The 18,995-nt window shown below is 44.4% G+C and overlaps 1 protein-coding gene across 1 annotated transcript in view; it reads left to right on the top strand.

The window, feature by feature from the left end:
• LOC146809640 (cytoplasmic phosphatidylinositol transfer protein 1-like) overlaps nt 1–18,995 on the top strand; it is a 265,715-nt gene that overhangs the window by 147,855 nt on the left and 98,865 nt on the right. Inside the window, exon 2 of the mRNA XM_085616485.1 lies at nt 10,060–10,208. Coding sequence (XP_085472611.1) covers nt 10,060–10,208 — 149 coding nt within the window. The remainder of the gene's footprint in view (nt 1–10,059; nt 10,209–18,995) is intronic.

Raw genomic sequence — 18,995 nt, forward strand, 5'->3', positions numbered from 1 at the left:
TGTCATTTACAATGGGAGTAGCTCAAACTCGCGTAAATGCGAGACCTGTTGCATTGCAAATGCTTGTTTTTTACACCATCGTACAGGACCTAGCAACGCCGTCTTTAGGACACCCCGAAGAACAGTGCTCATGCGAACCAGAGTTCCACAGACAAAACAGTTTGCATAGGACATGCCAGGCATGCGCCTCTTTACACACAGGTCATGCAAAGATGCACTGTTTTTGCTTGAATTGTGCCCCGAGCATACACTTCTCACAGACAGCTCCAAGAATCAATTTCCACAGCACCTTGGGTTTTCTAATCAATAACAGCAGGGGCGGCTGCTTTGCTATGGCGGAGGAGCGTCGCCCCACTGCTGCTACCCAGCAGATGCAACAGTGGAAATTAAAATGATAATAAAAGAATTGTATTATCATTTTTTTTTCCACCGTTGCCTCTGCTGGGCAGCCGAGTCACCTGGCGGGGCCGGCCATCCTCCTGAGCTTCAGGAGGAGGAGTTGTGGGGACTACTAAGTGCGCATGGCGGTTTAGCCGGACGGTTTATGCCAGCCAAATTGTCATGTGCACTTAGCATTTCTCCACCCGGCTGTGTTGTGCAGCCGGGTGGAGAAAAGCCAACGGCTCCCAGGCACTGTCTGAGTGGAAAACCAGGCTGCTCAGACCAATCTCGGTGCTTCTCTCATGCTTGGAATAGTATTCCCTTGATGAGAGAAACACTGGGATTGGTGTCTGGGAGCCTGCACAGTGTGCACCAGTCGAGGGTCGGCCCTACCACGTCACATTGGGAGCAGCCGCCACTGGATAACAGACCAGAAGTTTGAAAACCAGGGAGGAATTGCTGAACTTCTGTAAGAACGTGAACTTCAAAGATGAAAACATTTAATTGGCCTAAAAGGCTAAAACATTACATTTACTTCCTCAAAGATTAGGAGTTAACAGCATTAAATTCAATTGAATTCCAAACAGCTTTTTTCACATTTCGATTTCCTTTGTGTAGTACTTAAAACGTAAATTGTGTGTTTATATGTGTGTGATGAAGCCCCCGATTAGAATTTTAACAGGCTTTGAAATGTTTAAAAACGTCGAGTTTAAATGAGAAAAAAATACATTTTTATTTAGGAGCGGCAATGCGTTTTACAAGTGAAATTATTCCCTGACAGACTCGCGCCACTGAAAGCCCTATAGGTGCTGTCAGGGTCCAGGTTGTCTGCAGAAGAAAGTCGGCCTCGTCTCGCGTTAGCTAGACGCTTTCACAGACTTTCTAGCGGCCAAAGTTACTATTCCTTTTTCTCCTATTTTAATGTGAATGACCAATTTATTTTGCAGGAAATTCAGCTCCAATCCTATGCGCAGGAGGGTCAGCCACATTTCAGATTCTCTGGACATCGACATAAGATTTATCTATTGAAATGTTTTATAAAATGCTAGCTTGTGGCAATAAACACTTTGTAGCGCTGGCACTATTGTATGGCTATTTATACAGTGCTTTCCATACTCGCTGTGAAGCCTAATGTGCTTCCAATATTGTACAGTAAGAAGCTAATGCAAAAACAACAGTTGATGGACAGAATGCAGAACAATGTCATACATTCACCCCAGTATAGAGATCTGGGCCTAAATCCATCGTTTTTTTGCTCACCATTCCAGTTTGAACCCAGCCATATGCAAATCAGTCTAGACCCTGCACCCAATGGGAACAGTCCGGCCCGAACTGCCAGGCCAGGTCCTCTCTGGACTGGAAACAAGTATTCTAGGACCGGTTTCGGGCTTTCAGCCCTCATAAGCCAGGATAGCTTGACTCCAGTGGCATGGAGAGCACGGGACCCACGTCTGGGCATGCCCGTCCCACTCGGAGTGACAAATGCAAAAAGTACAATTGATTAACAGAATGCAGAACAATGTCATACATTCACCCCAGTACAGAGATCTGGGCCTAAATCCATCGTTTTTTTGCTCACCATGCCATTCCAGTTTGAACCCAGCCCTATGCAAATCAGTCTTGACCCTGTGCCTCATGGGAACAGTCCAGCCCGAACTGCCAAGCCAGGTCCTCCCTGGACTGGAAACAAGCATCCTAGGACCGGTTTCGGGGTTTCGCCCCTCTTCAACCAGGATAGCTTGATTCCAGTGGCATGGAGAGCACAGTAAGAAGCTAATCCATATTTGTTATGTAATTAATACTTTATCTCCCCAAAGAGGTCACAGAAGCAAGCTGATTCTCATAGGATTCCTGAAAGCCCTTAGGGTAGTAAATTCTATGTGAAACTGCTTACATTAGTTCCATTCCATTACTCTGATTTTTCTTGCTCACTCTAGTCCTTACTTTTGAGGAGCCTGTCTTCACTCACAGACTATTATTCTTCAGTCCTACTTCACTTTTCAACCAAGAAAGAAAGAGGAACACACCTGTATATAGGGCTCCTCCCACACTCCATCGATCCTGTAATACCCAAGGTCTTTTGACCCGAAATGTCCACTGGAGGGTGGATGGTTATGATTGGAGCAAGAAAGAAAACTAAGAGTAATTGGATTACCATTAAAGAGTGTAAGCATTCATTTTTTGATTCTCCCTTGCTCCAGTCCTTACTTTTGAGGAATACCCAATCCACGGAAATTTCGGGATACAGAACACAGCAGACCCAGAAAGAATGTTTAGAAGAGTTTATCTCGTGTGAAGCATAGTGCAACAGCTAATAGTTATCACACTGAATCCTATAATGATTGTGGAAGGAATAGCCCTCATAGCTGACCTGGAAATTTCTGCAATTTAAGTTCCCTGAACTTTGGCCAAAAAGCAGCCATGCTTCTGGTTGATCTACCCTAAATTCCTCTAGGGCATACTAACCTCCTCTCAAATCACAACCAATCAGAGATCTGATCCATCTACTTAAAGTAGAAACAGGTGGTTTTAAACCCACCCCAACCATCGCCAGAACAAAGTAGATAAACAAGGAGTCTGCCTTTGTAAAAGAAGAAACTTTGTCTAGGTAAATAAGAACTGCCCTTCTTGCATCCAATGAATGAAGAGAACAGGATCCAGGACAAATTCTGGTAAAATTACCTCCTGCTGTCAATGAAACTGTGAGCTGACCTTAGGGAGGAAAGAAAGCCCCAGATTAAGGACCAACCTGTCCAAAAAAAGCATTTCAATCATCAAGTCATACTTATATAGCGTGGCCAATCGGCCCAGCGGATATCCAGGCGCTGGCTGTGCTGCTGGTATCAGTCGAAGAGCCAGGTCTTGAGTGCCTTCCTGAAGTGGGTCAGCTAGGGTGCGGAGGAGAAGGGGGAGAGTGTTCCAGGCTTTGGAGGCAAGGTGGGAGGAAGAGCGTTCTCTGGAGTCGCAGCGGTGGACAAGTGGTGTCTGAGCGAGGTGTACGGAGTGGAGTTTTCTGGTTGGTTGCTGGAAGAGTAGGCAGTGGTTCATGTAGGCTGGTGCTTGGTTGTGGAGGCCTTTTCAACATGGTGGTCTAGAGGACAAAGCCTTGACTTCCCAAATCTCCCCACAGACAGAATTGTCACCAGGATAAAACCTCCCAGTTCAAAAATTGTAAGGACACCATATGCAAAGGATCTAATGAGCGTTTCTGGACAGAATCCAAAGCCAATAATAAATCCAAATCCGGAACCATCTTCCTGACTAATGGTCTAGATAAAGAAAAACCTCTCAACATTCTAAAAAAAATTGGACTCCATTTCCTTCACCCCAGCCCATAGCTCCCTAAAAGCTCTAATCGCTGACCATTGGATTTTCAAGGTTGACAACGACTAATCCAACGTAAGACCACTTTGAAAGAAATACGGATTCTGTACCTCACTACAGGAGACAGGGCCACAGTCCTTATTTACACATCACTTCTGGAATGTAGCCTAATGCCTCAGATAGATTTGAAGAGCCGAGGGCCTTCCACAAGATTGGACTACCAAGGCTACCTCTTTAGACCTTCTTTTCCTCTGTAAACCTAGCCTTTTAACCTCAAGATGTAAATTTCAGATACGAAAGAACTTCTATGCTTACCAATGGGGTCAGTTAGGGGAAAGAGGAATAACCCATTCCCAGCCCATTCCCATTTGATGAGGAAGAGGGAACCAGGAAGAGTGGGGCAAAATGGAACAACCATCACTACCCTTACTTTCTCTCTCTTTATCCTAATGAGGACCCTTAAGATAAAAGGGATAGGAGGAAAGGCAGAGTATCTTCTTTGGCGATGGACAAGTCGTGCGTCTACTCCCAAATCGCTTGCTATTTCGGAACTTGAAAGTAATTATTAGCAGAATATTCTTAACTGTTGCAAACAAGTCTACCTGAGTACAGCCCATCTATGTACAACACTACTGAATTGAGGTGAAAATCTTGCGATGATGGAAAAACTTAACAGTATCTGTCTGCCACCACATTATCCACTCCCCTCCTGCATATTGCAGCTAAAGAAGAAAGGTTCTGCTCTTCCCAATAAAACGTTTGAACAGCTAGTGCTACTAGTAGAGACTGAAGGCAGGTACTTTGCTGCTTGTTCAGATAACTATCCGTTGTCAGATTATCTGTATTAATAACAACAGATATCATACAAAATTGTCTGAATATTTCTGGCAGGCTTATGTGATCACTTCCACTCTCCTTCCAATTGTAAGACTGTAGCTCCTTCCAATTGGAAGACTGTAGCTCATGTAGCAGTGACCATGGGCCCTGAGAGTCCTCTGATCAAAGAATGCCTCTCAAATCATATCTGATAGCATCTGAGAACTATGTTCCTTATTTAGATTATGATCATTCAACACCAACCTAGCTCTTGCCTTATCTCAGGGACGCGCCTATAAAACACTAGAGCCCTGTCCTCAGAGGACTGCATGTATTCTTTGTGAATGTCATATTTTACTCTGTGTTTGATTATAAATACTCTTTTTTTCATAAAAGCAACTACTTGATGGGTAACCATTTATTGCTGCTGAACGTATTTTGAGTTGTGAGCCTGTATTTACTCCCTGTGTCTACCTCCCCGTGAAGCCTTAGACTGCTCGACCTGTGCTACCACTGAGCCACAAGTGATGAACTGGTACTTGCATAGTTGCTCGACATCCATTGTAGTCTGGCCCTAGGACATCAGGAGTAAAAGGCCTCCACCCCCACGATTTGGCCGAGTGGCTCCTGCTTGCTATGTGGCCCTCTAAACAAGGTTATGACAATTGGATTATGTAGTGTGTGAGGTAACGAGTTGGTTATTTCTGGATATATCCTTGGGTCTGTGGTCATATGATACCTCATTGGATGTGGGGTGCATATGGTAGGTGCAGTGTATAACCTTCTTCCAAACTACATGTGTAAAGAGTTACATCCTCCAATAATCTGCTGGGAGTGGTGTCTGGCCCCTGTTATACTTAGGAAATCAGTTGGCACTAACAGAAGTGTTTTAGAATACTTCACAGAGGAGAACGAGCTTTTCTTATCACTCACAAGTGCAATTTATACTCCACAAACTACAGTATTTTATCTCAAACTAGTCAGGTTCGTGATATATTGATAATAAAGTATTTGGGCTGAACTGTGCACCTCTACACTCAAACATGGCGTCCTGAGTGCATGATTTGAGTCCTTACATGGTGCCGTGAGGGTGAATCAATGAATGCCTTTCTGTTTAAAGGCATCTCAGGAGCACAATAAAATAGTGCTTTCGATTTAGAAGTTTGTACATTAGAATGACAGGTAATCTGAGATGCTTTAAACGAGGCAGTCGGAGGATTTTGCTGGCCACATTGTATGATAAATGGAAAACAGTAAAAATAAAGATAGACTGCAAAACAAGGCTTGAGATTTAACTATGAATCAATGTACAGGGAATTAGTGTGCATCACTGAATGACTGACTTGTCAATGAAGTACATACTCTTAGTGTTCTTGTTCCTTTCTACTGAGTAAACATTACTTTTTTGTTTAAGAATGAGACAAAAATACAACAACCGGATATGAACTACAATGAGTACTTTAAAGGACACAAGGTGTAACACATTGCAAATACAGAAAAAATACATAGTACTCAAGCTAATATAAATATCAGAAGAAAATTGCTTTTTATTTTATATCAGAGAGATATAGGCAAGAAAGAGAAGAAAGAAGGGAGGGAGGAGCATATATATGTAAAGAAGCAATCAACACATTCCATTCTAATAGTAAATAATACTTTGAAAGGCCTTCAAATATCAGAACCTCGCTACTAATCATTATAATTTTTATTTATGAAATTGTTTCCCTTCTAATATTAGGACATACAATGATGGACACATAGAACTTAATTACAAAAGAAATGGATCACTGCTTTCACTTTGACCTTTTTCCAACATTGTGCTGGTCCCTTATAGATTGGAGTTATGCTATTTTTTAACAATTGAACTGTTGTGTGCCAGTTACTCCATACTGTGTTGTAAATTCATTGTTAATAAAATCTGTATGTTTTTCAAACGAAGACCTGATCCTCATTTCACAATAAAAGTAGTTTACTTGTTCTTGATAGGGTTAAGTGTATTTACTGGCATAAGTATAGATTCAGAGATCCTCAATAAATGCTCTAGAGTAAAATTTGTTTTCATTTCCAATGTCTTGTTTCTTTACATATTATCTTTATACATAAATGTGTCTTAAGGCATGGATTCTACCCAGAACTTCAACCTGTAATTACAGAATCATAAAAGAGGCAGAAATCAGTCATCAAACAGTATTCAAATTAATAGAATAATATTTATTGAATATGTTAACCAATTTGTGAGTTTGTCCTTAGTGGACATTCAAACTCCAATATAATGGGGCCAAATAGGAGAATGCTTTCCCCCAACCGAGCCTGTTTTATGCGAGGTATGAGAAGGAGATCCTTGGACCCTGAACGGAGGGTCCTGGGTGGAATGTATCTGACCAGCTTGTCTGTCATATACCTTGGTCCCAAGTTGTTTAGGGCTTTGTAGACCATGCAGCAAATTTTGAATGTGATCCTTTTGTGAATGGGTAGCCGATGCAGCTTACGGAGTAGGGGGAGGGAAGCTGTTCTGGGGGGTCGTTGGTCACTAATCGGGCTGCCGTGTTCTGGACTACCTGCAGTCTGTTCAAGGAAGATTCCTTGGCTGAAATCAACAGAACGTTGCAGTAGTCCAGACGGCTTAGGACCAATGTTTGTATCAGGGTTTTCCGTGTGGATAGCGGAAGTAGGGGATGACTCTGCGAAGAAGGCTTAGTATATGGAAACAGGCCCCAGTTGTTGTGGTGGCATGCTCCTCTAAGCTTAGCTTCTGGTCAATTCGGACCCCGAGGTTCTTTACCACTTGTTTTGGGGACGGGGCCGGGCCCAGTTCTTCTGGCCACCAATTGAGCGACCGCCTCTTTACTGCTTCTCTGAATAACATAATTTTGGTTTTCTCAGCATTCAACTGAAGGAAGTTGTTACTCATCCAATCAGTGATGGCTTTCATGCCCTCTGAAAAGGTGGTCTGAATATTGGTGTTATTCTTGTCAACAGAGAAAAGCAGTTGTGTGTCGTCGGCATAGGGAATAGGTATGAATCCTAAGTTTCTAATTAGGTTTACCAGTGGAGTAACATAAATGTTAAACAGGGTAGGGTTCAAACATGAGCCCTGGGGTACTCCCTTGGTAACATTAGTGGTCTGTGATCTAAAAGGGCCTAAGTTGATGGTTTGAGTTCTTTCAGCCAGAAATTTAGTCATCCGTTTTAGTGCGTTCCCCTGGAAGCCTATATCTCTGAGTCTCCCAAGCAAGATCTGGTGGGAGATAGTATTGAATGCTGCAGACAGGTCAAGCAATATAAGGAGCACTGCCTGACCATTGGCTGCTGGCATTCAGATGTTATCGGTGACTGTCACCAATGCCCACTCCGTGCTGTGCCTAGGTCGGAATCCTGATTGTGAGGGGTCAAGTCAGTTGGAGGATTCTATAAATTCAGACAAGTATTTATTAATGTGCTTCTCTAGAAGTTTATTTAGTAAGGGGAGTAAAGAAATGGGACGGTAGTTAGACACATCATCTGGAGGGAGTTTGGCATTCTTCCTGATGGGCAGAATCTGAGCTGCTTTCCATTCATGGGGAGCTTGCCTTCCTTCAAGGAGCTATCTAAGATGGAACAAATGGGTGCAGCGAGTTGATTGGCGAGCGAGCCGGTGGTCTTGGCTGGAATCAGGTCTAAAGGAGAGGCCAACTTACCACCTTACCTGTAAATGAATAAACCTACCTATATATCTACCCTTCTGGCTCCTGTACTGATTACCTAGAAGGACCTTAGTTTGATTACAAAACTATGGAGCTAGGGACAGTGCTTGGTTGTTGATATGAGGGGCCCAAGACAAGTTAGAGTCAAGTATTATGCCCCAATTGTCAAATCTGGGTACACATTCAAGCTTTTGCTGGTGGAGCCCAATGTTGCCCTTAAAGAACACGTCGATATATTTTGTTTTAGTTAAGTTTATCTGAAGGCCCTTGCTATTGCAATAGATTTTAAATGTGTTGAGCAGGTACTGCAACCCCATCCGGGTCTGTGACAATAAATACATCTGTAAAAAGTAAGGCACAGACAGGGAACAGTAAGCTTTGGTGAATCGTGTCTAGACTCTCTTAGATAACCAATTACATTATTAACATAGAGAGAAAACGGTGGTGTGAGCACACAATCCTGTGTCACTCCCCTGTTAATGGGTATTGGATCAGCGAGCTCGTCCTGAGGGACCCAACAGACCCTTGCATAATTACTTTCATGCAGTCTCATTATCTGTGATAGAAGTTCACCTGGGTGTGAAATTCCACTCCGTTCGTGGATTTTGCAGATGTCCTCTCCCCATAGCGTGCAGAATCCCGAAAACGTCTGCTCCGTGGAGCCAAGATTTCCCCTGGCTCGCACTCGCCAACGTTCAGTTGACGAGTAAGGATGATCTTACTCCAGACATCCTCCTGTCGAGATTTCCCAACGCAGGCGGTTGCAGATGGCCGCTACCGCTTGCATTGAGAAACCATCCGTTCGCATTGAGGAAGCTGCCGCTCGAGTAGAATATCTACTCGAGCGGCAGAAAGAAGTAGCACCTTCTTGCACTGCACATGGTGTAGTTTGTGCTAACTTTCCAGCCCGTATCAACCACCTGGCACAAGAAATCAGTGAAACGGCACGAGCTAACACACTCGTCCGCTTGCAGAACTCTGCATAGGGTGGCAGTGTTTTTTGGTCACTTCGCGGAGTTCTGTGTAGCGGAACTCCACCCAGGCGTACATAGACGATTCTATGGAGCTCCTTGTTTCCCTAGGGCTCCCAGAGGGAACTTCTTGGGACCAGGTTAAAATCTACAAATGTGAAATATAGATGACCCACTTTCAGCTTAATATATTTACAAATAATACATAAAAATCTAAACACCTGGTCCATGGTACTGACCTTCGATCTAAAACTGGCTTGAACGGGAGATGTACATGACATTAGTGAGCAACCCTGTCCTTTCACGTAGTTCTTAATGAACAATGCTTTATTTATTTAAATATCTAGTGGCGTTTTCATAGCACACTTACTCTGAGTCAGGTCTTAAATATTCGGGTCAATAATTGCCAAACAATTGCTCTTTATTCCACCGACTTCCATTGGTATTCCTTTAACAACTGAAGTACGAATTAGTGTGTTAGACTTGTAGTCTAAGATTCAGAATCCGGCAGCTACTTTTATAATTTTTCTTAGAATCAAATTAATTTCATGTCTAGATTTTATATCAAGTGAACACATTTATGATATGACAAATATACGTTAACCTGTACTAAGACCAAAGCACTTTATGAAATCACCTTAGGGATGACAATTATACAGTTTTTCATAAATAAATAAGTTTGAAACCATTGATAAACTATAATGGTTATTATTTGTTGTTTGAAAGTTTTTTAATGAATTTCTTAACTTTTCTCTTCTATCTCCATATCTCTTTCGTTTGCTCCTTCCTTCTACCTCTCTATCCTTCTGTCACCACCTCTCTACTATCGCTCTGTTCACGTTCTCTCATCCCCTTCTTCTCTGGACCTCTCCTTCTTCCTGAAGTACAAGATTGGGCAGCTCTACATGATCAGCAAACACAGCCACGAGCAGAGCTCTGATGGAGAAGGGGTCGAGGTCGTCATCAATGAGCCCTTCGAGCACCCGGAATATGGGCGAGGCCAGTACACAGAGAAGAGGGTGCACCTGAACAGGTAGGCCACAGAGTGGGCATCCCTTGTCCTCATCCTCTTAATACACCAAGCACAGACACTGGCCATTTTTATGTTGCCCATATCCTTCCCAAAAGCTTATTAGACTTACAGCTCAAGGGGTAGGGTGCAGAATAGGGATGCAGTGTTTTCAGCCTCTATTTTGTACCATGAATGCCACTGTCATTGATTTCATTTTGTCCTTGTGCTATACATGTCCCACAGCCTTGCACATTTATAAGATATAGAGTAGAATGAAGGTACGTCATAATCGTATTCATGCCATCTTTGCGACTCTGTTCATTCAGTTCTCTTTATCCACTACCCTTGTGTGCATTATGTAACTCAAGTAACTCTTTCTGTTCCTTTTGTAGAACTTACTGTTCATTTATGCTGAATCCTTCTGAAAATGGTTAATTTCTCTAATCACTGTAGTAGTCATGAAACATGCCGGCCAGAGCACTGGCAGCAGAACTAGATAATATATCTCCACATAACGTGTGCATTATGTAGGAAGCTGGCTTTCTATATAGTGTCCCAAAATGAGGTACAATGTGCAGAAAGTCCAGGCGACCCTTATAGGTTTACAGGGGTTTGCTTTAACAGTCCCAAAGTGCTCTATTTGTGGTAGTGTGGTCAGGCAGCCATAGGCTTTATTAGAAGGGCACGTTGAGCATTTGTTGTGCACACAGAGTCAAAAAATGAGACACACACTCAAGAAAAAAATAAGTGACCAATTTAGAAAAATAACATCGATTTTTATATTCCTTTTAACACCAAGATCATTGGAATCAGGTAAGTAATTTTGGAGTTTTCGTTTTTTCATAAAAACAGTAAAATAGCAAACGCTATCAGATCATGCCTCGAACGCGGTAATGTTATCCTATGGGAGAAACATGCACTGCATAGGTATACTTGCAAATGGTTGTTAGAGTTGATCTCTTGGACCTAAGATGCTTAGAGGCCAAGGTCCATAGAACCACCAGCAGTTTGGTTTCACCTACCCTGGTGTGTCCGGGTGCAGAGGTGCTGCTTGTGATGGTAGCCTTGAGCGCTACACGGTAAAGTCAATGGAGAAACCTGGAACAAGAAAAAGGCTTCAAGTGGTTAAAAGTCCGGCAGAACCCAAAGGGGCACTCGGCTCTTGAGGGTTCAGAGACCCTGACGCAAGGGGACACCGTCGACTGGCTCGGACTCGGTAGTAGAGGTGTTTTGTCCAACGGGTCACTTGCGTTGGAGTTTCTCACTTCTTGGGGGTCGAAATGATGATGGGGGGGGGGAGGGGACAGAACGGCAGGGCCACTCTCGGGAATGGCCTCGGTGAAGCTTATGCCCCTCATTGGTAGGTCAGTCTTGGCAGTGTTAGTGTCCGGACAGGATACTTAACAAGCCTTGGCTGCTGAAAGGGCTCCGGTACCCAGGGTATTGGTGCTGGGGGCCTTCTGGAGGGTCTGCAGCTCGAAACTCGCTGGGGAGATGGGGGTCACCTCTGGGATGCCATGAAGTCCTGATACTGGGGGTGCTGCTCCCTCAGTGGACCCAGTGGTCAGCAGAGCGGTGTACCAGCCAGATGCAGTTGGTGCCTGCAGACTGCAGAGAAGTCGCTCCTCCACTTCAAGGGAGATGCTGGCTGGGTGACTAAGTGCTGGTAGCCCTCCAAGTCTTTAGGAGGATGGACAGCTGTTGGACAAGTCGATTCATTGAAATTGTCAGGACAGTAGCAGGCAGGGTTTGGCATCAATTCTGGAGCTGGTCCACAATCCTTGCGATGTTGGCTCTTCTATGTCCTTCTGTTCCTAGTAGACAAATCTGAGTTCCTGGTGTCAGGGGGACCCCGAAATACTGAATTTAGGGGCCTATAGGGGAGTGTAGGATAGCAGCGAATGGGCTACTTACCCCTAGGGTGACTACACCCCCTATATGACCACTTCCTGAGGAGAGTGGGCATAATCCTGACCCAGAATTCCTAGTTTTAGCAAAAAACAAGATGGTGAAACCCTTCCTTGACCGTCCACTTCATGTGGCTCACTTTAAGGGTGTGACCAGCCTGTACGTGTGACATGCCTTCTGACGCACTAATTTTCCCACCTGCTCTACTGCCAAATGGGCCCCAGGGCAAGGGGTGGCTTTCCCATGTCTCGCGGGGGATAACAGGGTCTCTGGCATTGATATGCTAAAGTCTCTAGTCGTCCTGTTGGAAGAGGTGTGATCACCTTTCTCCGGACAGGCATTGTTTCTGATCTCAGAGAGTGTGGGATTTCACCTGCAAGGGGTCAGAAACGTATCTTTAGTGGCAGGCTTGAAAATGCCAGTCAGCCAGCACACTAAGAGACTAGAAGGATTTTCATGTGGTATACTCTAGGGTGTCCTCTTAGTGCATGTGATAATAAATCTACTATTGGCAACAGTCTTTATCTGAGAATGTTAAGAGAGTTTGACACCAAATACCATTGGTGCCAGTGAAGCTATCATGTTGCTGGGGAATCCATGATGACCAGTGCCCAATACACATCCTTAAGATGGCTTCCCCGATCACTTGTAATATCTTGTAATCAAACTATACATCCCAGGGTCATATCTGCTCAGGCAGCTATGTTTTCACATGTAACATAATGTACCCTACCTTAGGGCTCTAAGGCCTGCTGTATAGGTTACTTACATATATTGCATGCAGTGTCAGTGGGCATGGCACACAGGGTGTGTGCCATGTCGTGTTTTCACAATGGTTTGCACCATTGCACGCCACCTGCAATGGCAGTCTGCATGGCTTCGGGTGTGGGTCCCTTAGGGTGGAATAATACATGCTGCAGCCCTTAGGGACCATCTTTAGTACCCATGCCCAGGGTACCATTACTAGGGACTTACGAGGGTGCTAAAGGATTTGCCAATTGGTTAACAATTGAGCTTGTGGTTTGTTTTATGGAAAGAGCACTGGCATTGGGGCCTGGTTAGTCAGAGTAGAAAACCAGAATCTAGTAGTCAAAAGGGGGCAAAAGGTTGGGGAACAACTGCAGCTAAATTCTAATTTCCTACTCATTATGAGCATGTCCTGAAAGCCCATTCCATTTTGGTGAGAGACCGGTGCAGATGGTGTAAGTCAACTTTGGGAAATCCTTTATTGATATTAATGATTTTTATAGTGCCTGCATGTGGCCGACAGCCAGTGTGTTCACTGTCATAGGTCACCTAAAAGACACCGCCCAACATTGTGGGTGATTCAGGAAAATGAGTGCAAAGCATCCTCATGTGCGTCTTCAATTTCAGGCTTCTGATCAGATGAGTAGCCAGTCCCTCCGACTTGGGGGCTGGATCTGGATGTCTCAGTGTGAGGGCGAAATGCCTATTTCGAACCGAACAGACCGATCCTCAGACTTGCCTTTGAATGAACACAGATCGGGTTGACATTTCTCAACTGGGGTCAAAGAGTTACAAAGTGGTGCACCCTGGACACAGATCATTCTGCCTCATTAATCTTATGGGTGAGTCGCATGATTACTATGTGTGAGATGCCAACGAGACTGATTAATATCACTAATGCATCACAAAATATGAAAGAGCAGTTAGTTGCCTCTGAATAAAGCAGTTCTAGGGTTTAGGTCCCTTGATTCAAGCTCTAGCATAAGTTGTAAATGAAAGTTATTTATAACTTTGCGTTGAACCAATTAGCAGTGGAGAGATTTGCAAATGCATAACCTCCATGAAACTTCTCTCCGAACTAGAAACAGTTGAAAAGCAACAAAGAGATGTATTAGCCCTGGTTAGTTCTGTTTTGATTCAATTCCAGGGCACATGGCCAGCTGGGTCAGTCCACTGCTAAAATGCTGCCACTGTAAATTCTTAAGATACTTTGGGCACTGACATCAATCTGCCAGGTGATCGTTTCTAAGATTATAAATTCAAATATTAAATAATTCACATACCTGCAATAATAGCTCTGTGGAGCGTTTTTTGGGGACTCAACTCTGACCACTGATGGGAACATGAAGATCTACAGATTAATTGGGGCTTTTAGGAGCTGATGATAGTCTTGGGTTCTTGAAGAGGAGGGAAGAGCCTGTAATCCCAAAGAATTAATTTGTTATCCATATTGTTAGAATTTGAGGTTTCTGATTGGCAGAGTACACACCCTGTCCAAGCAGGAGCACAATCCTAGTCAGGGTAAATCAGATACACTAACTTAACACTTAATAAACCTGTGCTCACCCTCTGGTAACTTGACACAGACCAGTCCGGCTTAAATTAAGAGGCAATGTGTAAAGTATTCGTGCACACTTTAATTACAGTAACCTGGTGAAAACACCACATAAGGACTACACACCAGTTTCGAAAAATATAGAATATTTATCTGGGTAAAACAAGACCAATATGATAAAAATCCAATATGTAGAGCTTGAGATGTGAATGATTAAAGATTGAAAGTAAAAAACAGTGCTTAGAAGTCACTAGCGGTTAAATGATTATTTGAAGTCGCGAGTGACCAGTACAAATCCAAAGTTCAGACCGACCACGATGGAGGGCAGGCCGGCTACAGAACTCATACAGGGCGCGATGAGAAAGTATCTTGTATGAAGCAAACTTTGACGTTGAGCACACAATGCATCGGAATTTTCCCCACTGTTGGGTCACTGCGTTGGAGACAAGCCCCGTGGATGGCATTGAAGTTTTGGCAGTGCATCATCGTCGAACCTCGCAGATGGTGTCGAAGAATCAATGCTGCATGTCATCAAGCCTCACAGTCGGGACCTGCATTGTTGTTGATTCAGTACTGTGGCACCTTCGAGGACCGATGCGTTGATTTTTGTCATGCAGTCGCAGTGGCAGCTGGTAGCAGTGGAAAATGGTGCGCCGTATTGGCAATTACTGTATAGTGCAAGCAAGTGAAGCCCGATGATTAATAGAGGAGACTTAGGGGGGCCTCCTCTCACGAAAACGTTTAAAAAATGAGTGTATTTTTATATACATTTTCCACTATATCTGGGATAAATGGACCAAAATTACAGTTCTTATACTGGCTTCAGCCTGCCACCCTCCCTCTACAAAGGATGTGGTGTTGCGGCCAGAGGTACCGGCCTTGGAACTCTGGAACCAGGTTAAATTCTCTGCGTTGGCTGAACATCCTTTGATTCTGGACAAATCACTTAATCTCACATGTGCCTATAAAAAATTAATGTTACCTTTTGTAATGTAATTGGTGCTCATTTAAAATGCTACAATACCTTTGGGTCGAGTTTGCACTAAATAAAAATGCACACGGTTAGTGGCTGACTTGTACAAAGTGAAAAATCTGTATAAATCACAGCGTCGCCACTTAAATTGTGGGATCTTAGGCAAATATTTATTTCATCAAAACTCTATTTTCTAAAGGCACTTTCAAACATGTGAGTTCAGAATACCAGTTGTACCAACATCTATTGGGCTTGATTTATTAGACTATTCGTCACTGATTGTTGAGGGCTCTGGAGTTCAGGCTGCAGGCAGTGCACATTCAAAAAGCTGTTTGAATCCATGGTCAGCGAGTCCTTGGCCTCTCAGTACCGTGCACAGTGCAGGGATCATGTTGCCTGGCAGAAACAGGGAAGCAACCAGGATTTATGCTTCTGATCCAGAACATTTTGTGTTCTTGTAGTATGCTGCTCAGCCAGGATGTGTGTATTTTAGAATGCTGAAGGATAGAACGTTGGTATGGTTTGTCAGTTGCTGAAAGGGCTGAGCGGCCTACAGACCGCTCCTGGTGGGGCTCATCCATTATACAACTTGATACCTAATAAACCTACATGAAAACTACCAAGGCTGGACTATTTATCTTAACATTACAGTTCTGTTACGAGAAAGCAATTTGCCAAATTAAATTAGGAACTTGCTTTCTAAATATAAGTAAGACATATGCCCGGTATAAATGACTAAGAAAATAGGTACGTTTTATGTCCAGAAAGCAAGTTGCCTAATTTAAGTTAATTAAGTAACTTCCTTTGTAGACTCAGAACTCATGTTGGGATAAATGAGCTTAATAAACATTCTCAGTGGCTGGAAAAGCAAGGACAGTGGGGCAAAGGAAAGAGAAAGGAGAGGGAAAGGACAGGAAAGTAACCTCGATCATGACAAAGCGACAAAATAATTCAAGATTACTTACCCCAATAGTCTATATGTCCCGGTAGTGTCGGACTGCACTGGAGGTACTTCACATCAACATTCTTTGACACTTCCTCTCCATGAGGCTAAGCTGGTAGCTCTTGAAATCCTTTCAATGGAATGCTCTAAACATATACATGAGGCGCAGAAGCATGCGCTGTGCATCTGTTTACAGCACGTGACTCAGCCTCACAGAACCATGAGTGGAGTCTCATGACTCTGTGACGTCACGCCATCTTGCAAATGCTGCAACCCCTCCTTTCCCAACTCATCACCCTGGGACGACTTGGAAAGGGAGGGGTAGTGAGAGGCAGCTGATAACGGGCAAGCAGCCCCGGGAGTACAGGGCTGATACTGTACATCAGAATGTGACACTTAATTGCATCATTTGTAGAAGGTCCAGAGGACCCCCAAGTATTGCAGAAATGGGCTGGCAGCATGCCAGCCCGTACCCTGCTCTAACATTCACTGCTACCAACTGGCACAGGCACAATAGTGCATGTGCATATTTAAAACTTCCTGACTGGTTGGCATCCGTTTTGGAGACCGTACTGGGTAAGGCAGTGAATGATTTAAGCATAATGTAAATTGAATGGTAATTGCTATTTGCAATTACCATCCATTTCACAAATAATTGGAAGAACGTGCCCCTTCTGCCCAACCCCAGAAACTGCCCCTGAACAGTATGGTCAAGGTGCTGGTTTTGCAGAAAAACAGCTGCAGAACCCACTTCTGAGGCCCAGGACTGGAGGGAGAACCTCAGTCAAGGGTAGGGCTCACAGATGGCAGCGTCCAGCAGCGTTAGAGTTGCCAGAAGTATTTTGTGTCCCTGAGACTTCAGAAAACAGGAGGAAAGCCAGCAAGTTCTATGAGAATCTTGGATTCAAGGATGTAGAGAGCAGGTACAGATGCTCTCACTCCCAGGCAAGAAACAGCAGGCAGCAGGCCAACACAGCAGAGCAAGTTTGAAAGTGGCACTGCCTCCTGTAGCACAGCAATGTGCAGATCAGCACAGCAATGCAGGTAGCAAAGGGTCAGTCCCTGCTACAGCACAACAACTCTTCTTCTAGGCAGAATGTCCTTGGTTCCAGCAAAGTTCTGCTCTGGTGGTGTCAGGGGTCTAGTATTTATACCCAAATGTGCCTTTGAAGCGGGGGAGACATCTAAGATCACAAGGTCTCTGCCTTTTCTGCTTTAGTTCCAGTCTCACTACGGGGGTATCAAGCTCTTTGTGTGGAGACAGGAGGGGTACGGCTTCTGTGTACATTGTAGCTTTTGCACAACAAGTCTTGCCCCCGTATGTCTAATTGCGCTCATGCACTGATTCTGTTTTCTATGACTCACTGGCACGAGTGCATGATGTAATCCTGCTAGGCCTGATTCACATTACTTTAAGGAGCTGGCCTACTGAGTGTTATTCATATGTTTTTCTCTGGGCATTGCTTCTGCACACATGGTTTCCATTGCACTGTTAACCTCTCGTTTTGCTCACTCCACATACCGGAACGGGTGCATGCTGGGAATTGTGGTTTTCCCTGCCTATTTTTGTTTTGTGCATGCCTGATTTAGCATACCAGTAGTAGTAGAGAAAAGAACAAGGGGACCCGTTCTGGTAGCCTAGGGACCTCGGGTAATAACTTATTTTAAAGAACAAAGGTCCTTGGCATAAGAGGAGATAGTTTAAATGTTTCAACATAGACTACAATGAGCACTATGGAGGTTCTTCCAATGTCCAGCCGGACAGAGGAATATTTATTCAAGTAAGATAACAGGATGGACAAAATACAAGGCACAACAGAGATGGCGAACGGCACAGTCCTGTACCGAGCGTTTGAAAAGAAGGTATAGGGAGTATAGACACAAGAAGGAAACAGCAGGCAAAAAAGGGGGGAAGAGCAAAAGGCGGCTTACATTTACTTAATAATACTGTGTAAGCTCAAACCAACAAACAACGCACTCATTTTGTCACAATGGTTGAATAGTGGTGTTTGCTACAAAGGTCGACGTTTCGATCCCTAGCTCTCAATACTATGGGATCATCATCAGGACTAGAAAATGAACTGTTGCCTGATAGATAGTGTCAAGGAGCCTGGGAAGCAGCTCGGAGTGGACCTGGGAAAGCTCGGTGGGTGCCAGGAGCAGCTCAATGGGTGCCTGGAGCTCGTCGGCAGTAAGCGAAAGCCCCACGAGGGCGTCTGGATGCTTGATCGTAGTCCACAGTTGGTCGTATTGTGGGACAGTGGGCGACGGATGAACCAAGCGTTCAGGAGGGCTGGAGCTTGTAGATACAAACAGGGCGCAAGGGGCCAGAACCGAGTGTTCAGTGGCCAGAGGTAGAGAGTATATGCAGCGGATGGGGCTGCCAGACACCGCGGGACCGGAGCTCTTGATGAGTTGCTGGCGGCCGGAGGAAGCAAGGATCTGCTTTTCCGTTCGGCGTGATAGCTATCACGCCGAACGGCCCTGTTTGTATCTACAAGCTCCAGCCCTCCTGAACGCTTGGTTCATCCGTCGCCCACTGTCCCACAATACGACAAACTGTGGACTACGATCAAGCATCCAGACGCCCTCGTGGGGCTTTCGCTTACTGCCGACGAGCTCCAGGCACCCATTGAGCTGCTCCTGGCACCCACCGAGCTTTCCCAGGTCCACTCCGAGCTG

Source organism: Triturus cristatus, chromosome 7 (assembly GCF_964204655.1).
Source record: "Triturus cristatus chromosome 7, aTriCri1.1, whole genome shotgun sequence".
Lineage (NCBI taxonomy): Eukaryota > Metazoa > Chordata > Amphibia > Caudata > Salamandridae > Triturus > Triturus cristatus.